Raw genomic sequence first — 25,604 nt, 5'->3', positions numbered from 1 at the left:
AACACTTGTCAGAAAAAACATTGCAGTATTGTTATTTTACTTTGTAGACTTGTTTCTCAAGGTCTGCTACATCATTTTTCTTTGTCTCACTTTCATTTGCTGCCAGAATTTGTATCTTTCTGCTTGTACTTTGACCTTTTCATTTTGAGATTGCTTTTCTGAAACATTAAGTTTTTAACTTTTAATCAAGAAATTGTTCTTTCAAATGCAGGTTACAAATTTGTTCCCTAAAAATCTTTTTGTGGAGACCTAAGAGCTAATTTCAGACATAATGTTCTAGAATAAATCGTGATTTTTATTCTTTTCAGCTGGTGCAGTTACTTTCATTCTCTAGTTAGTGGTTCTTTATGTCATCATAGCTAAACCTTACTGAGAAAACTAGCTGTTGTGCTTGCCACAACTAGCAGCGTTCTTCTGCCTCAAATCCAATTCCTTGTTCCTTTTGTTCTCATGTCGGTTCCAAAAGAGCCTCTGGTGCCTCCTTATTCCCCGTTATACCTAGCCAAAGGTCTTGCATACCTTATTTGCCTCAGTATGTCCGGGGGAAGCCTTTCTCACTTCTTGAGTATTGCTGTGGTAGATCACTTGCCTTGGGGCTGTCCATTGCTTAAGCCTTATTCTCTGAAGTTCCAGTACTTTGTTCCTATTTTCCATATACCCTGGAGATAGGGGACTTGCAGACTTTTGACAATGTGAAGTATGTCTGGAAAACTGGTTGTGAATTCTCCTTCCCAAAGCACTCTCAATCACCCTGTAGTTTGTGACTATTAAAAATGCTGAACCTTTAGTTTCCTATGGAAATTAGAAGAAAGCCTACTCACAGAATTCAAGATTAGTTCATTTAAAAGGTATTACTGAACAGTGATTTCTCTCAATTAATGTGAACTTTATCAAAGCCATCTATACGAATGGACTCTAGCCAAGTCAAAATAACTTCCTTTCATTTCAGATAAATACTTAATTTGTTTTCAGATAAACGCTCTTATGCATGCTTTAGTAGAACTACGGAGGGATAAGTCCAGCTGCTGCCTGGTTGTTTCTCAGTTCACTTTCTTGCCACTGATAGAAAACCATTTGAAGTAAGTACAATTGATGTTATTTTTAATAAACATGCCCTTTTATGGTGTTTTAGAAAGATCTCTCAAAGAAAACAGAATTTTAAATATGCAGAGGTCAGGGTTTTAATGCATTTATTTCCCTTAATGTATTTATTTATTGTAATATTTTAATGTATTTATTTATTGTCACCCAAAATGGATTGTTAAATTCAACATTTTTATTTTCTCTTTAGAGAATCAGAGCTTGCGTTTATTCATTTGGATGGGTCAATGGCACAGAAGAAAAGAATTAAAGCAATTTGTTGTTTCCAAAGCAACCAAGCAGGGTCCTGAACTATAATGCTTTTGTCTCTGAAAGTGGGTGGAGTGGGATTAAATGTGACAGCAGCAGCTTTCCTAGTGTTTTTAATGGATCCTGTGAGTAAAGAGTTGTTCATAATGATATGACTTAATATAGATGAAGCTTCTTTGGTGTTTTTCTAAGAGGCAGAAGGAAAACCTGTCTGAGAAAGAATGACACTGATGAGTATCTGTTTAAAAGACAAGTAGGACTTTTCTTCATTTGTTTCTCTAGCATCTTCTTGTTTTAACACTATATTTTTGTGCTGTCCATTTATTTACTGTAAGTGGAAAGAATGCTAGTAGTACTACTAACAGAGTGGTCTGACACCTTACAGTGTAGCATATGCTATCTGTTCATTCTTCATATCTCTCTCTCTTTCTGATACTTTTGAATGAGGTTTTCTATTTGTTTATGAACTTCAAAAGCTATAAAGTGTAATTTGAGGAACAGTACATATTTAATGTAGTACTTGTCTGCTCTAGTCTCTTCTGCTATTACTGAGAATTTATTTATAAATTAAGACATTAGTCTGTGGTTACCTTTTGTGATCATGGGATACTGGTAATACCTACATTTAGGGAGGTTTTTTCCTTTCATTAAAGCACTCAGAAATGCAAAATTATTTGTAAAGAATAAAAATGTAAATTACCTTTATTGATAGCAAAATAGTTTCCTTTGCAAAACTGGTTCATGTGTTGTGTCATTGTACCAGATTAAGGGTTTTCTATTCACTTCCTGCCTTCCCCCATTCACTCCTCTGCTGTAATTCCCAAGATTTTTGGCAGTTGGAAACTGTAACAAAATCTGCACTTGTAAGAAACAGAGTAAATTAAAACAATAGTTTAGCTTGGGACTTGGGCATCTGTCACTGCCAATCATAAAGAAAAAGTACTAGCCTGGACATCAGGTCACTGATAGTAACAGTATGAAGACAAAAGCTATTTCTTTAATAAATTAAAGAAATTTAATTTATTAAATCTTTAATAAAAAATCTTTAATAAATTAAAGAAATTAAGTATGAGTAAGAGTATGGAGAAGTTGCCATGAAAGAATTTTTTCATGAATCACAATGCATCTTCACAAATATTGTCTGTGTATGGACTGCATTGATCCATTCAGTTGGAAGGGACCTACACTACCATAATGCCATCAAGTCTGACTGCTTTTTTTTTTTTTTCAACAATTCTCTGAATACCTGTAGAAACTGCAAAATAATTTTAATCTTCTGTGAAGGTAATGAATGAGGTATAATGAATTCATTCTATTGTGGCAAGCAGTTGTAAGAAAATAAGCTAAGCATTGCTAATACCGAGTCATCTACAGTCAATAGGTGTACCTAACAACCCAGGGCCCAATATAATTGCTGCCTTTACAGACCACTGAACAGTGACTTCTCATCCTGCTGGTAGCCATCGTGGGATGGTAGCCATCCTGTGATGGTAACCATCCCAAGTGGCAGTGGTTGACTGCTTGTGTTTGATGGAGAAGCAGTGGGCCCACATGATCCTTTATGATCTCACTTTTGAATAATCAGTGCCGAATGAGATTCATTCATGCACAAGCATTCCTTGAAGTGTACTAGCAGCAATAATAGGATTTAAGAAGCAGAAATATCAGTGGAGTAATGATTTTTTCAAATTCTGTAGATTTATTGTAGAACTGTAGCTTGGAAATCTGCATTCCTTCTCTGAGAGGTGTAATACCACAGTGCAAAGGAGAAATATTTATCCAACTAGATTACTTTCTCCCTCCCTCCTCTTTTTAAATTGTTTGTTTGTTTAAATGCAATCACAAATGCAGAATTCTCACCTTTAGGAAGAAATACAAACCTTTAATGTGAAAGTATCACAAGTATACAGATGTTTCTCTAAGGCTCAGGTTTTTTAATATTTTTCAAAGTAAAATACAGTATCCTTTGTACGAGATACTGCAGAAAGGTACAGAAGTATTGTAAAACACTTTCTGTGCTGGACTGATGAGAGAAGAGTGAAAGTAGTACACTTCAGTCTTTCTTGAATACAGCAAAAATAGAATGGAACATACTTCTGCATGTTTGTCTTTCCTCCAGATATCATGTTGTTCTCATACAGTGAGATTAATAATAGAACAGTTTGCCATATATATCTTGCCAGGAATGTTCATCTTGCAGTGACAAATACATAATTTGTTGCTCTTTTGCTACCATAGATTGGAGAAACAAGACCTGTTTGGCTTTTATCTTGCAGCTTGATGTCTCTGAGTGTGCACAGGCATCAGAGGTTCTTAGAATCTAAACCAAGTCATTAAGAAGAATTCTTAGACAACCTGCAGTATGTGGGTGGCATGACAAAGCAAGCCCATTGCACGAGACTTGCTTACAAGAGACAGAACATAATTACAGTTGATGTAGATTTAAGTATCAGTTTTATGAGAACTAGTAGTACTGTACCCCTACATAGATAAGACATGCTGGGAATATGCAGAGCACAGATTTGGCATTTCACAGATCCTCACATTTAATGTTACATGCGAAGTAGTAACAGCTACACTGTTTTGTGTTCAGCAAAATTTCTTGTTTACCTAACATGGTGATTATTGCACATACTAATGAAAGCACATGTGGGCTTTCTTAACAGTCCAGTTAACTGTTAAGTAACTGCCTGTGTCCAGCTGATTTAGAGTTTGCCATCAGGTACTGAGGCAGTTAGTATATGTACTGTTTGTTTCAGAATTAAAATAACATAGGATTGTTTTGATATCTCCTAAATTCCCAACAAACTCTGTTTTTAACAGAGGAACCTGAAGTTCCTGCTTGTTATGAACATGTAACCAGAAGTTCTAAAAGCTGTCTTTATAGTGGGATACTTAAAGAGTAAGACATTAGGCACAGAGTAATTCATTTGCAGGCAGTATTTGTTGAAGATGATGTTGATGGTACAATATCTGCTTTGTGATATCATGTGCATACTACTCTGTTTTGAAGGGAGATTATTTAACTTGTTCAACTTGTTGCTACTAATAGCTTGGAATCCCACTGCAGACGACCAGTGTTTTGACAGGTGTCACATGCTGGGTCAGAAGCATAATGCTGTTATTACTAAGGTGAGTTAAGAGATGATCCCAACAGTTTTCCGGTTATGAATAAATAATTATTCTCCAAGAAGCTTTACAGTATTTTAAAAATAATTGTGCCATCACAGTTTCACCAGTAAAACTAAATTGTGGAGTGACTGTTGAGATGTGCTTTGGATTGTAAGATTTTAATATTAGAAATTAAATGTCTCTGTTGAGCTATTTGGAATTACTCAGATGGAGTAGTATAACTGTTGGTTAGCCTGGCTATTACAGTTCATTATCTTGAAGGTATGTAGAATGCTTTTGTCATTGTCATAGCAGCTTGTTTAGCTGTGGAAGAGCAGCTAGCCTGCCTCATTAATATTCCATCACAAAAATACTACTTCAAAAATTGAAGCCAGGTTCTCTTCTAATAAAAGTATCAAAGAAGAGATAGATATCCTTCCAATAAATGTTTAAAACAAAAAAAGCACAGAAAAGTTAAAATACCTCATCTTTTCATCCAACTGCTTTACAACCCTTTTCTCTGTGTTTACAAAGCAATAACTAAATAATGTAACTGTAAAATAATGTACTTAGGATACTCAGCTCCCTAGCAATATTTTTTTTTTTTTTTTTTTTTTTTTTTTTTTTTTTTTTTTTTTTTTTGGTATTTTGGTTCATTGTGAAGGATTCAGTAGAAGAAAATACCCTGAAAATTCAGAACAAGAAGAGGAAACTTGCAGCAGGAGCCTTTGCTACCAAAAAGCCTTCAGCAAGTGAAATAAAACAAAAATATTTAACAAAATTAAGCATAAATAACATAATTAATATTTTGGATAATACTTCTCTTCAGGTTACATGTTCCATGCTAATTTTCAGTTTTGCTGTCTTTGTGCTCAAAATATAAATGCTTCAAATAAATTATAAAAACTAACTCGGGAAATTTTTCCAGTGTTCATTTCTTCAGAAGGTTGCTTGTTAGTGCAATGCTTAAGAGCACAAAAAAACCCTCAAAACCAAAATGTGTATTCAGGAATTCTAACTGATGCCTTATCAAGGCTGACCTAGAACAGAGGCTAGATGGAGTTAAAGAATAAAGTAGGAATTTATTAAAAGGCCTCAATGGATCCACCTTGGGCAGCACAAGAGCCCAGCCAGGGCTACACCCAAGATGAACCAAAATGGTCACAAAATGCACGACCGCTCACAGGGTCTCTCACTTTTAGAAGTTCTGCTCCATTTGCATATTGGAGTTAATTGTCCAGTTATAGCTTTAGGTTATGAAGTCCCAGCCTTCTTGTTTTTCTCTCTTCAGTCCACATTGTTTATGCTCTTGGGCCTGAAATTTGAGTGGTTGTCCTGGGTTCCAAGCTAGGAAATGAGTTGTCTAGCTACTCTGTGAAGACAGCTTACCATCCCCTAATATGAAGCTCTGAACTACACACTAAAGCAGTACAGAATCTGAAAAATATAAAAGCTAAAACCTAAGGCATCATTACCTGCAAGCATTTCACCTCATTTTAGAGGTGAAAAGGTAATAAAAGGTAAATAATGTGTCTTCTCCTTCAGACAAAACCCTCTGTAGATGAATTAGTTTCATGTTCCTATCTTAGTATTGTCTGATAAACAAACAGATCATCTGGACTGATTGTTTCAGAAAAGGTGGTCAGTGGCACTTCGTAAGAATTCTTACTTTTGCAGAATATGTCCAAAGATAGTATTTAATTCAAAATTTTAAAGTACTTTTCACTATTTCTGAATAATACACAAGTGCAGGAGGGAGTTTCTCTGATGATTACTTCCCAGGACTTTGTAAAAAGGAAGTACTTTAATTTGTGAAACAATTACTTTTAATATTTTACTTAACAGAACTCCAATGATTTTTGTAAAAGTAAAGGTTTTTTTTGTAAAATGCATGTATTGACAGCATGCTATCTAGTAATTTCAATAGACACTGTGAACAATAAGACCATGCTATATGCAAAATAGAATCTAATCCACTCATGTCAGTGAATGAGGTAGTCCTTGCAAAATAAATTAAGACAGATTATTTTATAGCTGCCAGCTTTCTAACAGTTTTCCTGTACTGCTTTTCCTCTTGTAGTGGAAAAATGACATGTTTTTCACTTCCATACATACGTCTAAATGGTATGCTGATATGCATGCCACTGGACATATGGAGGAAGAATTTGGTAAACTACACCTGTTCATCTACCACAGAGTAAAAAACAGCACTGAATACTCAGTTGAGTATTAGCTGAATATTTATGTCTGTTCCTTTCTTTCCATTTGATTCTTGTCTTCTGATATATGTTTACCTAACATTCTGCTCCCTTCACTGTGATGCTCAGACTTTGAATTGGAGGCATAGATTGCTATATCTAAGTCCTGTTTATATTTGGGAAGTGTACTCAGCAGCAGAGAAATGGCGTCTGTAAAGCCTTTCACCTCTTACGTCTGAGAATATTAACCTGCTGATTATAAGATGAATTGCAAACATAGGAAGTGGAAGAGGACTGAGAAATAAAGAGAAGATATCTACTATTTGGAGCAAGTGAGCTAATGCAAGGAGTGAGAAAGGAATTAAAAGCAAGCAAACTAACAAACTGATGCAGCTTTTGGAGAGCCTGCACCTTAGCTATGGAGAAAGGCATACTTTTAAGTCTGTTAGAGAAAGAATTACAAGGACACAAACGATGGAAGACAGCATGAACCCTAGTTATCTGATTGCCACTGGAAAGCTGAAAAAGAGCAAGAAAACAGCTAAACCTGATTGAAGTTGGGTTTTGAGTGGGGTTTTTGGAGGTTTTTTGGTGTTTTGTTGTTTTTTTGGTTTGGTTTGGTTTCTTGCATAGACTTTATATAAAGTTAAATTTTCTTTGGGTTTTGCTGGTACAGATTTTGATATTTAGAGATAAGCTGGAAAAATAATTTGCAATTATGAAGGGGGCATTTGGCATTTTTTTGTTATGTCCATTTTCCAAGTAAAAATTTCACAGGCAAGAGAACCATTCCTATGGCTAGTCAAGCTACATCATTACTTATGTGAACATATGCCGACATTTTGCAAAATGGCTTAGTATGATTATGAAAGCAACTAAAAACAATTACTAGTATTTTTTTGTGTATTAGATTATTATTTCCATGTTCCAAAGCCATATATAACTTATGGTATATATATCATATATATATGGTATATATATCATATATAACTGAAGGTAGTACTAAGCTTTATGGTCTCTCCCAAGAAAGCCGTTAATGTGTCTGAGAGAAAAGAGGTAAAAGCTGTGCACAGAAAAGTCCTGTCTGATTTGATGGAGCTGTTCAGTAAGCAGATGGTTAAACATCCTGGTGTTCTGGCTGTTTGGATTTTTTTTTCCCTGCTTTTCATGATCTGTAAGTAGGCTTTGGCTTTTGGCATTCTCTCTCATGAAGCTTGAACAGTATCTTCTAGAAGTAAGCTTTTGGAATTATTTTTAATTCCAAAGATTGAGTTAGTAGTCTATCATTCTGACTTTGGTTGCTTGTTTGGGGGTTTTTGTTCCCTTTTTTTTTTTTTTTTTCTCCTTACCCTATACATAAAATAAAGATGTATATGGAAAAAATGCTTCTTAAGCTTTTAAGAGTTGCTCTGAGTTGTCACCATTTAAGGAACACCTTAGATTATAGACTTCACAATGGCAAATGAAGTTCCAATATTTGAGTTGCAATCTAAGCAGCGCTGTGATTCTTCTGAATAATGATGTTTAGAGTATAGTGCTGTTTTGAGTACGTCCAGATTAGAGCAGAAAACTGCTTGATGTATCAAGTGATGCTATTGCAAGGAATACAAAGGGATCTCTGCTTTTCTGCAAAAGCTGCCTACACAGCAATTGCGAAGGAAATAGTGGGAAATAATGACATAAAGGTCATTTTATTGAAAATAAGCTGCATAGAATTTAGTATAGATGTCATACCTTTCCTGAGGCTGTGGTAAACACTTGATCACAGTATGAGTTACAGAGGCTACAACAGAATTATTTTCACAGGTTATCTTTTTTCACTAACTGTATTTGTTAATGCAAAACATGCTGGTTTTCATCTTATTCAGCATCTCTCCTTATCTTATTGTATTAACGTAACAAAACATACATGCTAAACCAAATTTTCAGGCAGGTAATAAGTATCATACTTTTATACTTTCTTGGTTCTCTCCAGCTAAGCTTAAAAAGAAGTAATGTGCCTATTCTCCAGTATGAATACAGACAAGGGGAGGAAAATTTAGATTGTTTGGCTTAAAAGGAGTATTTTACTATTTTCCATAGAGTAGTCTTTGAGTATGCAGAACTCTCCAATATTTGTTTGATAAAGTATACTTTTGTCATTACAGACTGTACAGACTGTAACCAGTAATCCCTCCTGCTTTCACACAACTTCAAATTTCTCTGTTAAAAAAAAAAAAAAACAAACCAAAAAAAAAAAAAAAAAAAAAAAACCAACACAAACCCACAAACAAACAAAATAAAAAACCACCAAAACAAAAAAAAACACACCACAAAAAAACCCAAAAACACAGCAAAAGAAAAACCCATACAAGAAAGGGCTAGTTACAACCTGGAGTTCAGACACTATGTTCTTTCAAGTAGCTACAAGCTACTTTGGTTTGGACCTCATCTTTTAACATTTTTTTTTCTAAATGGTGAACAACTAAGTCATAGAGCAATTAAGTAGTGAAAACAAGTTAAGATAGACCAACCCTTACACTCATATTATGTCTTCTGCTTTACCAGCAAATGGTGAGAGCTTGTTGATTGTTTCTTTTATCTCTAGGCTCAAGGTTTACCACCATCACTAGATTCCAGCCAAAATCCTCCTTTACTAGGAAATAAGGAAGTAATATTTACTTACTGTTTCTGGATTCATACAAGGTACAGCTGTCAAAAAACAGTAATTTTGTTCTGTTTAGACTTTCGACTAAAGGATAGAAAACCTTAGTACAGATGATAGCCAATCTCTATCTGTCATCAGCATGCTTTATTTTTACTGCTTTTCCGTGTCTCTTGGAGTACATGTAGCCTGAGTGTAGCAAAAAAACCACTTTATTTTACTGTCTTTATACATGGAACGAGTAGTTTCCCTTACCAGGGTAGGTACAGTTACTTCAGCAGCTATGTAATCTTTCTTTGCCAAAGTATTATCACAGTTGTTTTTATGACTAAGTTCAGTGTACAAGGCTTACATTAGGGATGGTGCTTCTTTAGTCACTTGAAAGAAGGATGCCTTCTTCCCAAACTTCATGTTACTAATGTAAACAGCTTCAGCAGGTACTTCCTCATGTGCCCTGTCCTATATGCACGGCAAGTTAATACAGAGATTGGCCCTAAAAAGCTCCCTGGCAAATGACTAAGTACTTGTCAATAATTACAAACTAAAAGCTGGACATTTGCTAATGAGAGCTTGAGTAGCATCAGCAAAGCTTAACGGATATTTATACCTGTTGAATATTTTAGTTAGACTGCTTTGGAGCTCCTTTTTTTAATTGTTCAAGAGTTTAGGGAAGACAGAAATGCATGACAACTTTTTATTTTTGTATCAAGTGCAACATTGCAAGGAACAGATAAAACTCAGTTTACTAGTCCCATAGTATACAGAACTGAAAAACGCATTCTGCCATGCTGCAGGCACTGTGCGTAAGAACCTGGTCAAAATTTCAGTGCAATTGTGACTGGAAGAGCAAAGCAGTGCTATTACTGTTACAACTGTATGTACCCCAGTGTCATTAATACATTTATGGTAAAGCAGAATGGCTACCACTCCAGTGTATGAGCAATCCCATGAATTAGATTTTACATCTAAAACAGCAAGCAAAGGAATCAATGCTAATCACCTAATGAGGTGAGGTAACAAACCCAGTTTAAAGAATATGTTGAGCCAATTGATCAAAACAGAAGACATTTTAAGCTGAAAATACCTGGTTTTATCTAGTAGGGAGAATTGGAAATTGGGCAGTAATAGGTGGCCCAAGGATTCTGCTTCCTAGCTTTTGCTCAGTCTTCATCTGTAGCACTGCAGAGGCCTTCAGCCAAGAAGTTTTTCCTCAAGCTACTAGCAAGTGTAACTGACCACCATCTATAGCTTTCTAGCTGTTAGTTCTGGAACAAGTCCTTGCATCACCACTGTTTGAGACAGGCACTTCTACTGAAGGTAAGTATCAAGTTTCTTCTTGATGTTGTCAAAGGAATCCGCTCCCATATAGTCAGCTTGGCCCTGTTCCCACCGTTCCTTGCGTTCTTCTGAAGATTCAGTTGGTAATAGTGGTGATACTGATACGTGGGACACTGCCTCTGTAACTTCTGCCTAAAAGGAAAAGTAGAGTAAAAACATAGGAATACTTTGTACAGCTAAAGCGAGTAACAGCCATAGAATGGGACAACAAAGTTGATGTTATCATGCGCAGTAGCAAGCACAGCCAATGGGTAGGGATTGTGCAGCTTTCCTAGCAAAATAACAAAGCAGAGTTACTGAAGTTAGCAAGGGAAAAAAAAAAAAAAAAAGAAAAAAAGTAAAATTTAAGTCTTCATACCTCTCTACAGAAGCCACAAGAGAAAGCCAGAGTATAGACCAAGCCCGATAGCTGCAAATAGTTTGTTAGAAAGATGCAAGATTACCAAGAGAAGCACATCTGAGGAGGTCAGTAACTTAGATCTTAGAAAGGCTGAGAACTTAAACTGGTCCATGTACTAAGCTAAGACTAAGAAGTCTGCAGTCAGATGCAGGCTGCTAAACTCTGTGAATGAGAAGTAGAGTTAGAAGCATTACTTTGGTTATCCTAGGCTTGCCTAAATGTGATTCACCATGCAAGATCTGTATGTACATATTTGCATGCTGAACCGGGGTTCTTCTGCTTGAGAACCTTATTAGCTGCAACACATTAATACTTAGACCCTTCTCTGTATAAATTAAAGAAGTTACTACATCAAAGAAGTTACTACAGTATAAGACCTGGTACTACATTAACTACGTACATAGTTTGTTTTAGGCAAGCATACAGCCATGTCCAAGACCTGTCTAGCATGCTTCTCTTTTGCAGTATTATTTATTCCAAGCTTAAAAGGACAAAACTAAAACACCCTGCATCCCACAAACTAAACCACACCCATGCTTTGAGGTGGACAGAGGGAAGGGAAATTGATGCGATGGTAAATAACCTGTCATCCATACGTAGGTATGGATGTACGAGATTATTATAGCACGTACCATATTTACCCCTGTAGTAATTTCTTTAACAATTCCATGCTGTTCTAGTAATGGTAAAACATCAGCTATGTAGGTATCCCACCACATGTTGAGGAATTCTGGGTGAACTATTTTAGGGTCATCCATGTTGCCCTTTATGCTTTTTGTTCTGGAGTCATATGTATAGTTCCATGGCTTTGTGCTTCCCAGGAAATGCACCACCTTAGTATTTGCACCAAACCTGTTGGGCAGAAAAATTTTACAAGTCAGTTTGTACATGTGTCTAAAAAACAAGCTTTGATGGGCAGACATAACTTTTTTTAACCTGTTATTTCTGTATTTGTCCAGAAAACAGAAATATGAATATATTTAGGAGGCTAAATGCTAAATGATCAAACTGCCAATGCCTATTGGGACTGAAAGCATTGCGATACAATGGAAAAAATGCAAACTGAATTCTACATTGCACTAGTCAGAATACAGCCAAAACCTAGTGGTCTGGGTTACTTAAATACTTACAGACAACTCAAGTCTTTAGAGTGACGTCCATAGCTCAGGGGAGAGCAGTCTCAAGCAGCCGTTGCAATCGGAACTGGTTTTAAAAGGGAAAAAGATTCTACTCCAAGGCAGCAAGCCAGAGAGTTAAGCATGACAAGTATTATGTAGAGAACGGTCAGTGGTAAGAGTTACCCTTTCAGTTTATAGCCCTGTAGAAATGGATCATTGGATGTCTCTGCTGCAAGGAGACCATGTCCCTGCAAAATAATAACTTTGTATAACCAAGGCATTTCAGAAGACCCCTGATCTCCATGCAGCAGGGTCTTGCTAGACAACCCTTACTTCCTAAATAACCTTAGGGCAGCCACACATGGGTTTGGGAATGGGTTGTTTTCGTTTCTTTTTGAAACCATTTAAACTCTGTTTTCAATATGGACCTCTAGCTTTGTCCCAGCTATTATCAGTATGTTCTTCTGTATTAAAAGTAAAGATGAGATGTGTCTCTTCTCAAGTACAGAACTTAACACCGAAAGAGGTAACATTCATGTAATTCTCCTACAGTTCCAGAGCTGGGTTTTAGCTCGATTCAGTTTTGTGAACAAGCAATAGCAGTCTGTCTGCTAACAGTGACTATCTCACCTAGTTCAGTTTGTATCACATTACGCTTTCTTGTCGACACAATATGACTGAAATGGAGAGTAACATCAAGTAGCTTGCCTAATGTTTTATTAAGCAGATGCTGGTCATTTTGACCAGGACTCAGGCATTAAAGACTTTTGAGTATGGAGACAATACGGGTGTGTTTCAAAAGCCATAGAATATTCAAACCAAGTATGCATTTGGATGGGTTTGTAGGTTTCCTACTATTTTAAGGTCCTTGACTATATTTCAAAGTTCATGTTCAATGTTTTCAATACAACTGATCTTATTGCAGAATGAAGACTTACGTGTGCGTGAAAGGCCTAGTATTTGCTTTAACTGCATGACTTTAACTGACTTCAAGAAGTCAGTTACTGAGCTTTAACTTTAAACCCCAAAAGTCAAGATTTAGCATAAGGGGACTACCTTAGTTTTATTAGCTATCAGTACTAAACACCCTGAGTTTTCTTCATCTTAGGCTGCTGCTGTTCTGAGAAAACGTATTGTTCAAAAATCAAGGGAAGTTAAGCTAGAGAATAGAATGCATAAGAAGTATCACATGACATTTGTTGCAAATGGAGAAGTGTACTCTTGGTATCCTGTCCATTCACAGTCAGAACAACAGATGCCAAGCTTCTACAATGGTTTCAGCATCTGCTTTCTAGATACTTTCTGGACCTGCAATACTTTATTTTGGCATTTAAGCTCAACTGTTAGGAAGCTTTATGTCCACATTGGCCTCAGCAACTAATCTGTCTTTCCACATCTCCCAGAAAAGTCCTTCATCAATGTTTTGAAGTTAGAGAGCATTTGTCATGAATTGGCATTTTCCTTTGGAAAAAGGATTACTGAGACTGCTGTGAAATCTAGTCTCGCTGTACAAAGCTGCAAAAAACTTAGCTATTGTTGTCAGTAGGCTTAAATTTCACTATATTCTAACTGTTGATTATCAGGAGCGTAGCTGCTGATCTAACCAAGGTTGTTCCACCTATTGAGCAGGGAATGTTACTTACAAGGGCTGCACTTCCAGCATTCTATTTTTGAAGGTCTGATGAATTCAGTTAAGCAACTGATTCAATCAGTTAAAGATAATTTTTGTCAGGAGCGCCCAGGTCCAATTAGCGTTCGGTGGCAACTAAGTAATTTGTAAAATTAAGGTCACGTGACTAACAGCCAGTCATGGAAAGAGGGCATACTTCACAATAGCTGTTAAGTTTATCGAATGCTATCCCGCTACTTAGTCATTCTGAGGCTTGCATATATTTCTTTAAATAAGTGTTCCACTTTTAGCATGACAAGATTCCAAATAGTATTCTGATCACAAGACATAGTTTGATCTTGAGCCAGCAAGCCCTGCTTATGCCAGCTGCTGCTTTAGACACTAGTAACCTGATGTCATTCAGAGATCAGATTGTTTTTATGCACTTGGCACTTTCCCTCTTCCTTGCCTCTGACTTCTGTAGCTCATAACAGATAGAGTTTCTGTGTAACACCTCAGTTTCACTTCTTTCCCCCCCCGCCCCCTTTCTCCTGGATTGTTATAACACTTCAAGCAACCCTGCCTCTCACATACAGTTTACTCACACACTACATTAAAGCTGCTAGCTAGGGAGGATACAGGCTTTGTCACAGAGGAAACATGCAATGATATGTGTGATATGTGGTTGCCTGTATTCTTTGTTCCATCTTGCTGTTACTTAAGGAACTGAAAGAGGTCTAGAAAGACTGTTAGGACAGAATTCTAGCTTGATACAAATCTGTGTTCACCACACGTATTTGAATGGTATAGGTTGATTAGATGAAACTGTAACTACTGGTTGTTAAATACCCTAAGTCACTGGAGTGAAGAAAGGGCAAGTTATCTAAGTGGGAAGGATACCACCAGTGACATGCTGAAGGTCAGCTCAAGTTGATTAAAGAGCCTACTGCCATTGGTTAGAACTGTACTAGACTGTATCCTATACTGGAGGAGTGTTTTTTTCCTTTTGCAAGTGACCTGTCAAATGTGCTTACTCAACTTCAGCGTTATCACCAGGGATGAGTGGTTTAAGCTGCAGATACAGCTGTATTTCACTTTCATCAATTCAATTTTTTTTTTTTTTAAGAGAAGAAATTATGATATTTTGAGTGGCAGGAACAGTCTACTTCTAGAAAACCTGTGTAAGCTCACATCATGCCTATTCATTCTGTTACAAGAAATTAGTTTTTGTAAGCTCTGAAGGTCTTCTTGAAATTTTCAACTTACGCTTTAAATGCTGGAAGGTAGGAATATACAGAAGTGCTGCTCAAATTATAAATAAACGGTAGATGTTTGCTCATGTCTGTTGTTGCCCAGCTGCTGAAGAACGTGTTTAATAACCCCTGATCTGCACCTAAAAGAGAAAGCATTAATAGGCTACGAGCATCAGACAGCTGTTTGAAGATCTTTTTCAGTCACTTTACTAAGTAAGAGTTGGTAATGCAGTTATCATGTCCTGTAGAAATCTGGCACCAGAGCACTACACTTCTATTTGTGAACAACCCTGTAAACCTTGCAGCCTTTGAATATTCCAAAAATGCAGAGAATAAAATAGTATATATGGGGTTACTTTTGTTAAAAGATAGGAAGCTGCTCACAAACTCTGCCATTCACTTTCTTTTACAGCTTAAGTTCAATCTGTATAAGGCAGCAAAAATACCCCAACAATAAAACAGTACAACTGAGCACTGCTCAGCTGCAGCTCAGAAGATCAAATGGCAACAATTAGTTTTATTACTTATGCTTACAGATGCATGACCAACATCATCTCACTGACAGAGTTAGGGTATCAGTGGCCTGTTAGACCTGCAGTCCCAGATGCATCTACCGCCACACTGATCGGACAAGAAAAGCACATGTAGTCTTGGTGACAATTCTAGTAAAACTCCATCAAATTCCTTAACAGACAATAGGTGTTCCTAATTCTGTACTAAAAAGCTCCTGACTAACCACTAAATGAGGTAACAATCTGTGTTCAGAGGAGTTATGTCTTAGTTTGCAAGTAGAGGTTGTTACAAGGTTAAGTGAATCTGAAGTTGTTTGGTATCTCAGTAGTAGATTAGCTAAAAAAAAAAAAAAAAAATATATAGCCTTCAGGCCAGAGCAAACTAGTTTATAAACAGTGACTGAGAAGTAAAAACTTATTTATCTATATTCATTCATTCTTTATCACAGTGAGTGCGATTAGTCTTTAAATAGTAATCATCCCTCTTATCAAGGAGATTGAAGGGAGTCCTCTGACTTTCACTTGCTGTATTCTTTCACCTATCACTGCATTCACAAGTGGCATTACTAGGGGGTAGGTAAATGGATAGCTTAGTTAGCAGAGAATGTTTCATTTTAATCTTTCATTTTCTTAAGCACTCAGTCTCTGCTGACTCAGGAAAAAGGTTTTTAGTGGCCTATGATTTGATTTAGGGCAGTATTAAGGTTTATACCATCAGTGCCGTTTGAGCAGAATTTGCTTTTTGCAGCTGAAGTATCTAGACGCTGGGCATAAACTTAGATGTACGGACAGTACACTGACAAATATAAATTCTAGGTATCCTGTTACAGCTCTCAGCATACATGCAGCTTGCAGAGTGAGAAACAGCCCAGAGACTCAGTCCAGCAATTTCAAACCTCTGACTTGCCTCTCAATCCATAAAGGAAGGAAAGCACTTTTCAAAACTTGTATCCATCATAAAAGAACTGAAGGGGAAGCAACAGTGTATTTAATTTACTTTACTTTCTCTCGCTCAGATTGTTTTACATACTTGGCTTTTTTTCAGATTGAATGCATTTGTGCCAAAGCAGACAATGAAAGCAGCATCTAGCTGTCCTAATTCAGACTTCAACAGGATTATTGTTATATAAACAGGATCTCAGACATAAGGTGAAAAATCAGGCAGTACTTATATTAACTACGTATTTACAGATACATATCAAGGTACAATACAAGAAGACTGTAAAAGGAACTATTTTGGATCCCAGGCTAAAGAGCCAGATGATTGTCTAAGCAATAGCAACATTCTTAAGGTAGCGGTATTACCAGATTTCTTCTAAAACCAAACTTTTCCACTACTTTTAGATGGTATCTAGAGTAGTTGCATGACAGGTTCTTTATTATTTAGAAAGGTGAAGTTTAGACAGAGCAGATGTCTACATAAGTAGCCATCATTCTGCCATTTCTGGACAACAGCACTACATAGGAAGCAGTTGTCTGCTGTTACATGCAAGAAATAGTCTGGAAGGTCTTCTATTCCCTAGTTACTCCTAGTGTGGAAAAGGTACTCGCAGCTTGACTTCAACTACACATAGTTTGGTAGGTTGTTCAGTTTGCATTCCTGTGTCCCATTGAAAGCAGTGATCCTTCACAGGTTTCTCTTACTGAGTTTCCTAGGCCCTTTTATTACTCTCTAGGTCAACTTAATTTTCAATTCCCTTTCTCCCTACCAAAGTTCTTGAGCTCAGCAGTAGCTTATGCAGATAGTCTAGGTCTCCATGGCATCATTACTCAGATCAGTGCTACCATTTAATAAAAACTAAGTAGATTTTGAAGCTGAAGTACAAATTACATTTCTAGAAATTTGATAACTAAACAATTAGCCCACTATTTTTGCTGTTAAGTGCTGCAACAATTGCTTTGCGTTTAGGACAGAGGAAGTTTCACCATTGCATGGCTTTAGCATTCAAGTCAGAAAGCATATTGTAAAAACAGTTCTATACATTTGAGCTTTTTTTGATTGGTTGATTTTGGAGGGGGTGGGATTTTTTTGGGGGGGAGTAGGAGGGAGTGTTTGGTTGGTTTTGGGGGGGTTTGTTGGTTTTAATGCAACAATTCAGAATTATGCTATAGACTTTGCCATAGCGGGTGATCAATTTGCATCTTTGACCTTTATTACATGGCAGTATTCATTTTTATTGGGTAGCACTGACCATGCAACTGTGACCAATGCTCTTTAGAAGGCCGCACACGAGAGCCCCAACAGTAACAAGGATTATTCTGCAGACTAGGAGTGACATCTGAATATTTTACTTTTCACAAAGTACTGAGAGGTAAGTCAACAGGCTAGCTCATTATCTTTTATCTGAGAGCTTCATTTTATGGTCTTATTTCCATCATTTTTTGTAATTTTTTTTAAGTTAGACTTTGTACCACCGTAGTTACATAATGAAATTAAGTGACAGGAGACAGTGATACTCAGAAGCCTTTAACTACAGCTGTCTCCAAGGGACGTAGGCTTTTACTGCAACAGTAACTGATTTAGTAGACTTACAGGATGGCACAACTTGGTTTCTCAAGCTCAAACCTGGTACAGTGGCAGATCCCAGGTAACCTATAGTGGGAAGCAGCCAAGGCTACTACATGCACTTGATATTGGGAAAGAGACAGTCACCACCCTATATTGACAGGAAGCCATCCCATAGCATATGAAGAGATAGCTGTACCTTCAAATCCTTCAAATGTTTGATTCTCTGAGGCTGTGCTCAAGTTGACCAGTACTATTTTTTCTACAGCAGCTTGAGCTAGTATAGAACACCCAAGCCTTGAGTGTTAGCAATGTCTGAAGCATAATACTGGAGTTTCATTTCTTGTTATATGATTCTACACCTGTTAGTCTGGAGGCCAAACTCAGTTCTTATTTCATTAAGTCTTAAAAAAGTAGTTTTACTACATATTGTAATGACAGCCTCTATTTCTGAGGATACAACTTTTGCATAGTTACATTGCGAATTCTGTCATACATAGTCCCCAAGAGATGTATGTAGTTACTGAGCCATCCCACCATTTTGGTCTAACATACACTGAAATACAAATTAATACATACCATCAAAGCTGCCTTTCTCTGTGGCAAACTGTAACAGCTGACTGTATGTTTCAATAGAAGGTCGGTAAACAAAAACTCCTGAATTAAAACAGTCGGGCCAGCCTGGATCTGGTGCTGCAGATAGCTCTTCTCTCTCAAAAAGCTCATCTATATTTGACAAAACCTAATTGCAAAGGAGTTAAAAAAATGCTTTTAGGTTAGGAATTGTGGTATCATGTTTTCATGGATTTTGGCATCAACACTAAGACATGAAAGGAAGTTCTGGTATCAGTGTTCATCTTACAGAAGACAATACTTCACAGAAATAGTCCCCACAGACTTCATAACAGTTAATATCGTTTAAAAGGCACATACATTCTTACTGTTACTAGTCCATCTAGTAAAAGGCTTCTATTACCCCTACTCTTAAAAAAAACCCCACAGAAAAAAATCCAGCAATCCTGATACTAGGTCTTTGAGAGGTACCACAAGACCCAGCCACTTACCATTGTGTCTGCATCCATGAAAACACACTTTGAAAACTGTGTCAGCTCCCAGCAGTGAAGCTTTGTTAGTGTGACGCCCAACTCAGGTCTTTTCATTAACGCCAAGTGTGCTGAATCCCCACTATCCAAGACATTTACCAATATGACTTCATCAAAGACTTTTTCCAGCACTTTCCTGGGGAAGAGTCAATTGGCAAGATTTAGTTCTAGCATTACTCCAGCAGTGAACCACATGACAGATTCCGTAAAGAGAAGTGGAATAACAGGGAACCTGGCAACGCTTCTTGCTGAAAAGAAGTAAGAGTTGACTGCATATTTTGGAACGTACAAGTACACCTGTCTACCATAAAGTCTGTAACGTGCACATTTAGGGGAACAAAGAAGTCTCTTGGGTGTTTTTGTTTTTTTTTTTTTTCCACAGAGTATTAGTTGGCATTGCTATCAAGTCCAGTAAGCCATACACTGAGCTTTTTTTTTTTTCATCCAGACTCTGATTTCTGGCAACTTAATGGCCTACTTTGAGCTGACAAGAAATGGGAAGATGTTAGACTAGCTTGAGCAGGACATTAGGTGAATCAGAAACAGCTGAGACACAATTTTATGCAATACTTACACTGTTCTGGATTTGTGACATCTGGGGCATCTGAGACATCTGACTAGACCTAGTTGCTAAAACTTTATCCCATGAAGTCTTTTCAAGACTGACTTAGTCATGACTGTGGGTACAAAATGTTTTGAACCAGTATCATATTCGCTAAAGAGTGACAAACTTTCAGGCAGTGTAGTGAAATTTTGTGGCAGATAACCAACCTTTGCTTTACCATCAATAGAGCATGACCATTACTTCAAGAGATTAAGGTGTTCATGCTGCTTAAAAAAGGAAGCACCAGTAAAGGCTTACTGTTTTACAGCTTATCTTGAATGCTCAGCAATTGCCAGGGCTTGTAAATGAGTTTTGGAACTCTGCCTTGCAAGGCAGTCTTTATACCGACAGTTGGTCCATTGGTGGGTCAGCACTTCTGAATTTCAAGCATACTTTCTTAGTGGAGACAGGGTGAGAAATGCAAGTTCCAATTACACCGTTAGGTACACAGGTATCATTGGTCTAAGGGCATAGTACTAGGTGGCTTTTACTAGCACATAGGTACATTTAGGGTTCATCTGGGAAGGGCACACTCACCTAGTAAGCTGAAATGGATGTTGCTATATGCAACATTTTAACCGTTTAGCTGCCAGGAGACTCCAGGCAAAGTCACTGCATTTTTTTAATTGAGTCACCTCTCTATTGTGTCTATATATTGATAACTCTTTCCAGAATTCTTTCCCCATGCAGAGAATCTTGACCTATCATCTGTAGTTCCCAGAGTTATCAACTGTTTCGTTGTCTTTTTTTTTTTACCCTCTTACATGTGGAAAGAATCCAGTCCACTCCATAGTGAGACTATTCTAAGGAGGCTGTAGGAAGCAGTTGCCTCTTAATTTCATTTGATGTACTGTGGTGACCTTGTTAGATGCCTCTGTTCAGCTGCTGATTTGACATACTTGCTGCTACTTCAGTTCTGCTCGCTTCTCCCATGAAGTGTCTGCTAGATTTCAATAGAGCTTGTGTTATATTATGTCAATTGGGAATACTTCTGCAAAACAAATACCAATTCCCTGCTCCCACCTCCACATGCATACACATAGCACTAACAAATGCACAGGCAATATCACATTGTTGGACAATTCTAAGTAGGACTACAAAAGAGCAAAGATCCAGCAGAAGTATCAGTATCAAGTCATGGTTTAGAGCTCTAACTGCAGACTATTTGTTTAACTCATCATAGGGAAGGAAAAAAAAAAACACACTAAAGCATAAACAGTTTCATGTTTGAAGAACTTAGAGAACTCCAGATAGTACAGATAAATTGAGTTCTGCTGAAATTAGCTGTTTAGCTTCCAGAGTTTTGAAAGGTTACTATCAAAGAAGTTAACTTCCATTTTTCAACCTGCACATCAGCAGTAACTGTTGCAGTCTGAAGCATGTAAGTGACCTTACCTCATAAGATCTGAGACCTGAGGAGTTATGAGTGCAGTCAGCTTCCTTGTTGTTCTGTACTGTTGCAAGGATGAACCAAGTACCAGTGCTCCTTTCACATAGGAGTCATTTGTGGCTAGAGTCACAAAAGACTGGTCTGGAAGAAATCAACGTGGTCAAGTTAGCATGATCCGCTACTTTAGTCCGAGACGGATACATTAGAAACCTCGTATTGTTAGGTAATCTTGCTGTGAGACCTCCAAGTTGTGCCCTTTAATTCTGTGTACAGGGCCTTCCTATGTGACTCAATGAAGCAGATTGCTTGCATAGCTATATTTGTTATTGGTAACTTGACACATGGTAAAATGCAGTAAAATGACCCACAAAATCAAGACTGCTGCAAGAGAACATCAGTTCAAATTTGCCCACAGGTTAAATAAGTCATGCCAAATGTAGAGACAATCCAAAATTCTAAAGAGCTCTACTTGGGCCACTAATACGCTATTATGCAAAAAGCGTTTGGAGTCTTTGGGCTTGCTTTTGGCATTGAAGTTAGTAGGGCTTTGTAGAGTTTCTCTAGGTTCAGCTCTCAACCCTGAAGCTAAAGCAGCATAAACCTTGCAATTCATTTTCAAATTAAAGTAAGCATTGAATTATATCTTAGACAACAGTTTTAAGTTTTGCTAGCTCAGGATTTTGCAGATGAGTTGTTCTGCAACCCATGACTGCAGCTCTGTCACAAGAACGCAAGATTTAAATGGGAAGTAACTAGTAATACAAAAAGCAATTTAGAACTTGCAGGAACAATTTTTACTCTTCGAGCAAAAAGAGGTACTATAATTTTGTGCTCCAGCTGTATCTTAAATATCGCTTAAGACAGATTGTTTTGCTCTATAGTATTTATTGAAGTCATATCATACAAGCTTTGCATTCTTTCATGTTGTTTTAAACTGCCAGAGGGGGACTCACAAAAGCAAACAAGAAACTTATAAAAGTTCTTCAGTTCACTGTTAACTATTTTAATGTAGATCTCCTTTCAAAGTTATCACTTTACAAAGCATGCTCTTTTCTAGGAATCCATTTTTCACTCTATCAACAAAACAGCTTCTTCCTAAGAATTTCAAGAGTCAATTTTATTTTAGCAACTTCGATTTCTTTTCTTTACAGAAGGTGTTAATAGGTTAGATCAGAGTGAGAATTCTGGGCACTTAAAGGCTTACTATCAAGCCTAGTAGTAAGATTAAAATACTGACTCCTTTCAGAAAAATTGTTGTTTGGCACAACTCCTAAGCTCACAAGACAGTCATCATCAATATCTTTTTAATTTAATACCCCCTTAACAGTTGACAACAGACATTCATGTACCATAATTGCCTATAAGCACTGCAAACCTGGTCTGCAAGATCTATAGACCAGCTGCAAAACCTTCTATTTTGCTTAGCAGCAAAACTAACTAGTCCCAAGGGATTTAGATTATAGTGGTCAATCACAAAGATCAAAAAAGCTTCTATAATGCCAGGAATAAAGATATTTTGTTTCAATTCACTTTTAGCTGCCTGTTTGTACTAGTTCATATTCAGCAAATCTGCAGAACAACTTTACCTTTCTTTGAAAGGGCAAGTGTGTAACATTTTAAGCTGTACAAGCATCCTCCTAATAGGACAGCATTTTTCATTAGGTAATCTGCATATTGCTACTCAATACATGGAAGTCTGACACTATGCTCTCAGACAGCTCACTAAAAATCCAGTGTAGTCAAAGTGGGATTGTGCCCAATATTCATCTGAATGTCGTTTTTTTTTTTTTTTCCCTAGCAGTGTAGCACTAATTCTTAAAGTGACCTTGCCACTGAAAGACAGACCTTTTCTTCAATGACCTGTTAGCAGATATACTTCTACTCTGTCTCATCTTGAAACCGAATATTCACACACACAAAAGTCTTTAGGGAAATAAAATCAATTTAATGATGGAATAAAGGCTAAGAAGCCCCCTACTGCATCCCAATTCTAGGAGGAAACTTTACAACTGCTTGACAGGAGGTGACTATTGCCAACCTGGAGACCATCTAAGGTCAGCATAACTTTCCAAAGTTTTGAATAAACTATGTTTTAGTCTATATCTAAAGTTTCTATTATATTTATAGCACCCTGTTTGTGTTCTATACCATCTATATATCATATCTAAGTGTGCTATTCTGTATAACTCATAAGTATACGAGTCCATGCTACAGTTTGGGCTAGACCAGTTGGTGCTTACTATGGAAGTTATATCTGCGAAAGACTAGTCCATTCTACCTAAACATCAAGTATTTCAGCTGTGCAGATCTCCCTTCTCATCCTTTTCCCCTTCTCTGTAAACACTTTCTTCACAGAATCTTGTGTTTATACAGCAGGCATTGTTAGGCCTGAAACATAATGAACTCTTGGTGACAGTATGTCCTCAAAACCTCATAGAATGAGAGGCAGTTACACAGCTTCCTAACTGATGTACCCAGACAAACCCATGCTACTTCAGAGAACTCTTTGGCTGCCCAGTTCATAGGCTATAATATCTCCTTGCAAGAGTGTTTGTGCTAGCCCTTACACACCCATAAGCATCCTGGAAGTCTGAGCTAGAAGCGATCTTTCATTTGATGGCGTGCAGGAGATTACTGTAGTGCTTGCCCCAGATCATTTAAAAAATTCCCCTGGAAGATTTTTCATAGGCATAGCCAGAGTTCACAGGTGCTTTCCTTTTCTCCTAGTCTCTGAGTTAGGTGCTAGTATATCTGGTTTGTTTTTTATTTTTTTTTGAGTACAGGATTCCTAGACAGACAGGAGCATCCTATCAAGACATGCATCGGAGGGCAGACTTCCAGCAGGCTTCCAGACCTGAAAATGAAACCGACTGTGCTAACAACTTCAGGTGAAGATCGGGGGGAAAAAAACCACACACAAAAAAAAAAATAAATTAAAAAAAAAAAAAAAAACAACAAAAAAAAAAAAAACAACAAAAAAAACCCCACAAAAACAAAAAAAAAACCCAACAAAACCAAAAAAAAAAACCACCTAAAAAAAAAACCCACCAAAAAACAAAACACGGAATAAAGAAGTGACACGTACGTGGAGAGCCGTAAGGACCTACTCGCTGCAAAGTATCAAAATCACAGCAATCACAAGCTCTCTCCGGCGTTTCAGGACAAGGCTGAGTTTTCCCCTGTGAGCCGCTGTAGCCCTACAGTGGCCTCTCCGGCCCATCCTGCTCCCCGCCACGCCGGCGACATCCCTCCCGTTAGGGAGCGGAGCCTGGGTCAGAACATCGAGCTAGGCGCAGAAATAGCCGACACCATACGCGTCCTCGCGAACCGCACAGCGATACCCGGCGGGACGGCCCCGAACCCCCCGCGAGTAGCCCCCGCCCCCACCAGCCGGAGCCGCCTCGCCGCCGGGACGGCTGCCGAAAAATAGGCGCGGTCGCGGCGATCCCGCGGGCGGGAGCGCGTGGCGGCTCCGCGAGCGCGGCCCGCGGCGCTCGCGAAGGGCGGCGCGAACCGGGCGGGCGCACACTGACCTGCCATGGTGCCGAACGCCGGTCGGTGCGGGAGACGCGGCGGCCGCGGTCGGGGCCGCGCTGAGGCCGCCCCTTATATAGGGGCGGGGCCAGCAGCGGCTCGTCTGTTACAGCCGGAGGAGGCCCCGCCCCGAGGAATCCCCGCGGCGCCGCGGGCGGAGCCCCCGCCATGGCCTCCTGCGGCGGCGGCACGTCACCACACCACCTCCCCCCCCACCCCCCCCCCAACTTTTCTGGGGCCTACACCGCGCCCTCCCTCTCCGGGAGGCCTGAAACCCCCCCTCCCACCCACTCCTGTGCCTCTCGGGTAAAGCGGAGCTTGAAAATGCTTCAAAATGCTCCGCTGCGCGAATAGAGGGTAGGACCGTGTCTGGGTGGCTTAGGCTGGGAGCGGCGGTGCTACACGCAGGAGGAGCGTTGCTCCTGTGGCCGCTAAGCTCTGCGGGAAGAAGGACTAAAACCTCTGGGAAGAGCCTGGCTCCGTCCTCTTAGCACTCTCCCTGCAGCTGTTAGTACAGGTGTATGACTCTTCTCCAAGGCTGAACGGTCCCAGTTCCCTCAGCCTTTCCTTCTAGGAGAGATGGTTTCTTGACCCTTCATCATCCTTGTGGCCCTTTGTTGCCCTCTCTCCAGTGTGTTCATGTCTTCTATACTGGGGAGCCCAGAACTCAGCATAGCCCTGTGGGTGTGGCCTCAGCAGTGCTGAGCAGAGGGCAGGGATTCCCTCCCTCGATCTTCCTCCTGCAACCTAGGATACCATCCACCTTTTCAGCAAGGGCACATTTTTTGGCTCATGTTTAATTTCGTGTCCCCCAGGATGCCCAGATCCTTTCCTGTGATCCGTTACCTTCCTCAAGACAATGAAATATAACTGTCTTTTGATCACAATAAACTGAGGGAAGTCTGTCAGGAAGGGGATTTCTTTCTTGACATGA

The 25,604-nt window shown here is 38.6% G+C and overlaps 1 protein-coding gene across 4 annotated transcripts; it reads right to left on the bottom strand.

Moving 5' to 3' along the window:
* Window positions 1-9,983: 9,983 nt before the first annotated feature.
* GYG1 (glycogenin 1) lies at window positions 9,984-24,753 on the bottom strand. 4 transcript variants are annotated; one of them, XM_053986700.1, is made up of 8 exons: window positions 24,670-24,753; window positions 21,142-21,277; window positions 19,104-19,278; window positions 18,619-18,781; window positions 15,035-15,161; window positions 11,674-11,893; window positions 11,000-11,050; window positions 9,984-10,773 (listed from the first exon to the last, which is right to left on the bottom strand). In XM_053986700.1, the coding sequence occupies exons 1-8, from the start codon at window positions 24,674-24,676 to the stop codon at window positions 10,612-10,614; spliced, it is 1,041 nt and encodes a 346-aa protein (XP_053842675.1). In that variant the 5' UTR covers window positions 24,677-24,753; the 3' UTR covers window positions 9,984-10,611. The 4 variants fall into 4 exon arrangements, with proteins under 4 accessions (XP_053842675.1, XP_053842677.1, XP_053842676.1 ...); XM_053986702.1 differs by lacking the exon at window positions 24,670-24,753 and adding an exon at window positions 23,415-23,504; XM_053986701.1 differs by lacking the exon at window positions 11,000-11,050.
* Window positions 24,754-25,604: the final 851 nt, after the last annotated feature.

The sequence above is a fragment of the Vidua macroura genome, chromosome 10 (genome assembly GCF_024509145.1).
Source record: "Vidua macroura isolate BioBank_ID:100142 chromosome 10, ASM2450914v1, whole genome shotgun sequence".
Taxonomy (NCBI): Eukaryota; Metazoa; Chordata; class Aves; order Passeriformes; family Viduidae; genus Vidua; species Vidua macroura.
The sequence above is the reverse complement of the archived record's forward strand: the minus strand, read 5'-3'. Positions and strand labels throughout refer to the sequence as shown.

What these genes read in the sequence shown, in the direction of transcription:
- GYG1 (XM_053986700.1), bottom strand. An exon ending in TCATGGATGCAGACACAATG is followed by an intron (nt 18,782 to 19,103) that starts GTAAGTGGCTGG and finishes CTTTGCAATTAG; the next exon opens with GTTTTGTCAAATATAGATGA. An exon ending in TACCTTCCAGCATTTAAAGC is followed by an intron (nt 11,894 to 15,034) that starts GTAAGTTGAAAA and finishes TCTGCCCAACAG; the next exon opens with GTTTGGTGCAAATACTAAGG.